Source organism: Acomys russatus, chromosome 2, assembly GCF_903995435.1.
Source record: "Acomys russatus chromosome 2, mAcoRus1.1, whole genome shotgun sequence".
Classification (NCBI taxonomy): Eukaryota; Metazoa; Chordata; class Mammalia; order Rodentia; family Muridae; genus Acomys; species Acomys russatus.
The window spans coordinates 39,155,115-39,162,067 of NC_067138.1; the positions used below are offsets into that span (position 1 = coordinate 39,155,115).

Sequence of the window (6,953 nt, forward strand, 5' to 3'; positions counted from 1 at the left end):
GTGTAATCAAACGATGATGAGGTATGGGCCCTAATGTGATGACCATCTAGAAAGTCAAAATTTCAGAGACACTTTCAACTCCAGAAAGCTGTGTTGAGACATTTGGAAGAATTAATTGGTGTTCTTTAACCCCCCTGGCTAGTCTCTAAGGAGATAACCTCCGCTGCTTATGACAAAGGATATACAATATACTATACTATGTTTAAACCTTGAATAGTTTTTGGTTATTTCTGTTAGGAGCAATCTAATTAACCCCATGTGATGTAGGGACTAGCAGAAATCCAACTGGATGACATAATGCTTTGCATACACACCTGCAGAAGTTGACCATGTACTGTATTGCAAATGCAAACTTTAATTATATGGAATGAGCCCTTGAGGATCTTGTTTTTCCTGAGTAAGCTTTAATTATAGCTAAATAACCAGAACAATCCTTATTTTTAGATTGGCATTTCTTGGTGAACAGTTTAAATCATAAACAATAATTTTTTATTGCTACTTTATTTTCTTCATTCTATCATAGGAAAAAATATCCTCCCTCCATCCTTCTGACTTCACCAAAGTGAGGTATGGATAAATTTAATCATGACTAAAATGTTTTCTATTATAAAATGCCAATATTATTTCTAAAAAATCTCATCCATGAACCGTTCCCAGCAACACATGTGCCACCCTAACCAGCAGACATAAATTGACATTCCGTTTCATAGAATACATTTAATTACTACAAGAGGATGGCTTCCAATGGTAAGAGATATGCTAGAGTAGACTGACAGCACATTCTTTTTACTGTCTGGAGTAGCTTGTGGAGAATGTAAAGATCTATTATTCCAGCCCACAGCATTTTCCTGTCTCAGGGAGCCATGAAGTACATCTCTTCTCTTATCACTGATTGATCCCAAGGTTTGACTTTTGTCCTATGTCCTCAAGAAAGTGAAATAACTAGAATAGAAACAACCACACATCAAGGAGCAGACCCAGGACTTCCGTCATTTCATGGCATAAATAACAACCAGAGGCAGTCCTCAGGTTCTCAGAGATGAAATTAAGACACTAACTCGTGTTATTAAACTCCTGTAATTAAATATGGATAGAACTGCCTTGCCTGCAAATTTTGCCTCCCAGCTCATCTGGTAATAAAAAATGCACTACGATGAGAATGGAGTTCAGTATGCAGTGTTACCACAGTTAGCCAATCTTAACAGCTGCCATCACTAGAGGCATAGTAAACACATTTAAAAATGTCCAAAGAGGAAGCTTAAATATGAGAAATACTGTACTTTGTTATAACTTACAGATTGTTGGGCAGATTCCTTTTTACCTCCAAAGTTATTCCTTGATACCCAGAAGTGAACTTTCTTATTTCACACTTAAATTACTGAGGGCAGACTTGAAGTGTTATCTTGGGAGCATTAAAATGTCATCATTCACTGGATTATCAAGGATGCAGGATGCAGGTTAGGATTCAAGATAAGATGGGCTGCCAGTCACTGGGTGGAATCTGGGGAACCTGGCATGTACAGCAGAAAATTGGAGCTCAAACAGAGCATAAACTGACATACAGAAGAAAAGAGTGAGGAGATGAGTCCTGATGCACAGGCCTGGACACTCAATAGATCGAGTATGAGTCCACACTGCTGGCTGCCCTCAGGCTGCAGGGAAGTTGGCACTGGAAAACACATGACTGAAATGTAAGTACTACGTTCTATTCTATTCTTCTCAGTTTTGCCCAGGGTAAGCCCTGTGTGGAAAAACATGGCAAAAGCCATGGCTGTCTAGCCTTTTACTTGACATCTTCCACACTGGACAAATCACATTCAAATAACTCAGTGTGCATGTGTGACTGGGCAAGGCAGGCAGTGTGCAGCTATAGCCGAATTCAGCAAGAAAGTCATGGTGTCAGCAGTCCCTTTCTGCTATGACAACCCTACATCCATGTCATGTCACACAAGGAACTGTGTGCTGAGCCTCAGAACTAAAGACCTTTTAGAAGGAGAAACGATCAATCATTTTTCCCAAGTTCTGACCTTCCAGGCCATGTGCCTTGTATAGGCTTATGTACTTAGATGGAGGCCGGGAAAAAGGATGTCAAACTCTAACGCCATCACTTTCTTTTCTGACCTTCCAACTTTAATCCCACCTTACCAGTTAAATGGAGAAGGCCTTGTTCCTTTATAATTAAAAGTAATGAGAGGCTGGAGGCACGGTTCAGAGTAGAACACCTGCCTAGCATGCCCAGGACCCTGGGTCAGATGTCCAACACTAAACAAAACAAGAGCCAAAGAAAATCTCTTTGAAGAGGACTGTGCCATTGGGTGAATAGAGATGTGGCTCATTTCTTTTGGAATTTCTCTAGCGCCAGGAGCAGAATTGAAGACTCCGACCCCCTCTGCCCTCACTGCACAGTAGCAGAGTAGATTAATCAAAAGAGTATCCGACTGCTCCAGGGACTTGTATTTTAATGTCACTTTCTTCTTCATTATCTGGATGAGGCAAAACTTGGAAACTATAGTGGGGAAGAAAACTGGTGTCACCTTCTGGTTTTTCTGTGTTGCTCAATACTGAAACCAGCTCTGGTCCTGTCCCATGACTAGCAGGTGTGCATTGTGTAAATATGACCAACAGCGGTGTGCCAACCTGCTGAGTACCAGCGAGGTCTTCTAAGTCTCATCCTCAGTAGGTATTCACAGATAGTTCAGATGAAGTGATATGCAATTGTACCCCTTATGGGGAGGGGGAGGGGAAGGAGAATAATAAAGATTATAATATATACAGTTCCTTTGTTAGTCTTTGAATTTAGCTATAATTGTTTGTGAACTTATGAATATGAATGTGGAACTCTGACATACCATAGTGTTTCAAAAGTATGTTGCATGTGTCCTTTTTTCCTCTGACTTTTAGGATGTGACCCTATAATGACAAGGTGGCACCTGCTGAGTATGTATAGGAAAAATGAAATGAAGGACAATGATGGTACAAAAATCTGACTTTCATGTGCAGGCCAAGCATTTATCTCTAGTTTCTAACCGTCTTGCTAAGTCTAGTCATATCAACAGCATCTTCAGATGAGGCTTAACCAATTTCTTTAAGAGGTCTAAAGTTTGGCTGTTTCAGTGGTACTTGAATATAAATACTAGGATTCAGTTCTCCCAGAATTTGGAAACAAGTCTGGAAGGTGCAGAAGTCGCCCGGTGGTTTCATGTCTTTTCTGATCTAGAACAGGTAGTATCTACCACCTGTTCCTCAGGAACTGAACAGAATTCAAAAAGCGACCATTCTTAGCCATGCTACTAGAATATACTAAATTTAATCAAATCAAATGATGTATTTATGTTTCACATTTGTTTTTGCCAAAACCAACATGATCCAGAAATGAATAATTCAGAGATCTCTAAATATTCAATCCTTTTTCATGTCACACAATTCACCAGAGTGTTATATTTTTCGCAAAATAACTCAGAAATGTGTAAACAACATATTTTCTATCCAAGGAAAGGAGTCCAAGTGAAGTTAATCTTTTCTTTTCTCTTTTTCAAAAAACTACATTTCACAGAAAAACAAGCATGTTAACGTCCCTCTTGTGGAATCAGGTTTTTTTTTTTTTTTTTTTTGTTTCGTTTTGTTTTTTCAATTGTGGAAATAGACGTAAGAAGGTAAGGGGCCCTGATTACAGAAGACAGGCCCTTCAGGACAAGGACCTTACATTCTTTACAGAATGTGGGAACAACTGTACACATAGACTAAACGAGTCTTAACATTTTTGCTTTTAAAGAACTGAAGTTGAACACTTGGGCTTACATGGCGAGTCACTGGGGTGGCTGACTTTCCTCTTACAGAGTTTCAGGGCATTCCTCACCAGGACAGCACCAGGGTTTGTTAGATGCTTAAGATAAAAGCACAAGGTAGCACTGAGTGTCTCTGGAGGGCAGAGCAGAAATTAGGCCAAAAAGAATGGAGGTCGCACTTGACCTCAGAATGAACTTCTTGGCAGATTAGTTTTCTCCCTCCTCATGGTCTAGAAGAGCGAGGCCCTGCTTTCCTCCTGACCCTGGGGGCTGCCTTCCCATGTGTGCTGCTTTGTCTTTATATTCACCCAGCCTAGTGTCTCAAGGGCTAGGTCCTCAATGGCTGAGCAGGAAGAAATAATACTAGCGAGTTAAAGCATGCACTGAACCTCTGTAGAGATTATTTATTCAATAATAAAAATAAACTATAACAATCAGGTGCAGCAAGAAGTGGAAATTAGAAACTTGTGTTTTTGTGGGGAGAAAATGGCTGGCCCCCAAATACTGAATCTCGTGTTGGAACTGCATGGAGATATAGGGAGAAGGCTTCCAGGAGGTGAGGGCGGACTCTCAATTAAGTGTCTCACACAAATTTTAATTATTGATATAGGTTTCCTTACTAATTTTAACAAAAAGTCTAGATAGTTCATTCAAGACAGAGTGCACAGTCATTGCCCCTTCCCCGTTATCTCCAAAATCGCTGACTGGCCATTATGATACTTGTATTTGATTTTCTCCTATTTTCATTTTTCACAATCAAGTGTATTTGGCCTTTGGCCCACCTCCTTCTTGTTTGGACTTTCATAAGAAATAATGGCTCAGAGATAAACAGGGCTCCTTGGCGTGCTTTGCCCATTTCCTGTCATGCTAAGCTAGCTGTGACTAGAACTACCCACACTGACCAGACACTACCTGCCAGAACAAAGTGAATTTGACAAATGAGCAACAGCTAGGAAGGCAGGCAACCCAGAGACAGGAAAGCCAGGAGCCTAACAAGGCAGCAGGGTGAGAATCAGAGAGTGGAAACAGCGGAGGACAAAGCAGCGCAGAACCCAGGAGCAATAAAACTGCTATAGAGAGAGAGGAGAGAGAGAGAGATCCCAGCATGAGGGAAGGAAAATAGCACAGAACGAAAAAGAATAGTCATGTTTGAGATGCGGAGGAAGGAAGTCAATTCCAAACAACAAATGGGACCAAAGGGAAAATAGTCAAAAGCTGGAAGAGAATGCAATGATAGTAATTACAACTTAGCCACAGGGGAAGAGAATAATAGGAGAGGAGCGGGTACCGAAAGGAAAAGAATCATCATAATAAAAGAGACCGTGGCTACCGGAGTAAAATGAAAAGCAAATTTGTTCAAAGAGGTTGTTTTTGGAGGCAGCTGGGAGAGACTGGAGGGGCGTCACAATTTCAAAGGCTTCCATCAGCGCTCCCCAGAACAAGCGAAGGTGCTCTGCTCGGCAGCAAATTGGGCAGCGGGGATGAGTCGGAATTAAGTCCTATACAACCCATGGAGACTAGTGTTTCCACTACAGCCCTGACAGAAGCCCAGGCTGAATGGAAGTCGAACTTTTTGGCCTCCTTAACGCTTGTAATCAACGCTGCAGGTCTGGGACAGCTCTTTACAAGTTGGGAGACAGTCCATTCTCTCCTATTTGCTTAGAGTCCTCTGGGCGGCGGGGGGTGTGGGTGGGGGGTGGGGAACAGCAGGTAGGAGATTGGGTGGAGGTCTGAGCACACAACGCAGGCCGGTGATGGCCAGCGGCTGTTCCCGACCCCTCCTCTCTCACAGGGGTGATGCCTAAGGCTCCCACCTAACTCCTTCGTTTATACTTACGTCGAGGAAGATGGACATGCCCTTGGACAGCTGCATGGAAGAGCTGAGCTCTTCCGAGGAGTTGTTGGAGGACGGTGAAGTCTCTCGGGAACCCTCCATCCTTGGAAGCCCTGACGCCGGGCCCCGGAGACAGACTGGGCGGGATGCAGAGGCTCTGACCTGATGCTGTCTCAGCTGCTGCCTCCCGCGCCGCACCGCCGGGCTCGGATACGAGTGGGTGTTCGCTCCGCCGCGCGTGCCTCCCTCAGCTCAGCGCGGACTCTCCTCCCTCTCCCTCCTCTTGGCTTCACAGCGCACTAGCTTTCGCCTCCCCCTTCCCCAGGCTGTCTAAGCCTCACTGGGGATCCGACTCATCCTTGCACTTAGCAACAATGTAGCTCCCCTTGATTGCGAGCATTCTCTGGCCCTGGCACGCCCTTAGCCACTTGCCAGAAGTAACCTTCTGGACCTTGCCCACCACAGGACACCTTTCACGACAGACCAAACGGGATTTTGTCCTGAACAGCCAAGGGGCAAGGCCAGAAACACGGAGGAAAATCCAGGAATGAAAAGAAGGAATCCGAGTTTTGTGTAGTTTTGTCTATTCCATCTTTGGAGGAAGCAGGCCCTCCCTGTCTCCTGCTACCCATACACCCCTGGATTCCATCTGAGAAAGGATGGCTAGATCAGTTTTGAATGAAGATGCTGGGTTCGGAGATCTGCCTTAATTGCTCCTTTATCTTGTGCTCTAGCAAATTGCTAAATTTTAAACTTTGTGTTTTACTAATTGGTAAAATGATCACCATGGTGATATTTGCCTCATAGTTCTGGTGCTTACACATGGGGCACTATCAGGTGAGGCAAGCAAGGCACCTCACAGACAAGCATCCCCTTGCTCCAGTGATCCTGGTCATGTGCCTTCCAACATTTTGCATTCTGGCGTTTCCACGTCGGCCAGTTCCAGTCCCGCTTTGTGTCTAGTGTTTACAAAGAATCAGTTTGGCTGGTCTCAACTCTGGCTGCATGTTGGAGTCATCTGTGTGTGTCACAGCAGACGAATTGTCTTTCTTCCTTCAGGTTCTTTTCGTTCCTTGGCCTCAGAGTTTGTGCTTTCTGAGGCAGGGGGCATAAAAGGCCGGAAAGCTGCACTCTTCCAGTGGTCCAGGAGTCTGGAACTTCTACAGAATAAATTTGGGAATACTGAGGCACCATACTCTAAGAAAGTCCAAGATATATGGAAAGGAATGTGTAAGCATGTGTCTGACAGAGAGGTCCAACTGAGCAGGGCTTTGACATCACCCCAGCCTAATAGCAGAACAGTCAATAAAGACACTTGTGGATGGTCCCAGCCC

At 43.8% G+C, this 6,953-nt stretch overlaps 1 protein-coding gene across 1 annotated transcript in view; it reads right to left on the minus strand.

The window, feature by feature from the left end:
* Necab1 (N-terminal EF-hand calcium binding protein 1) overlaps window positions 1-6,046 on the minus strand; it is a 167,482-nt gene extending 161,436 nt beyond the window's left edge. Inside the window, exon 1 of the mRNA XM_051160563.1 lies at window positions 5,623-6,046. Coding sequence (XP_051016520.1) covers window positions 5,623-5,721 — 99 coding nt within the window. The 5' untranslated portion in view covers window positions 5,722-6,046. The remainder of the gene's footprint in view (window positions 1-5,622) is intronic.
* Between the last annotated feature and the right edge of the window lie 907 nt (window positions 6,047-6,953).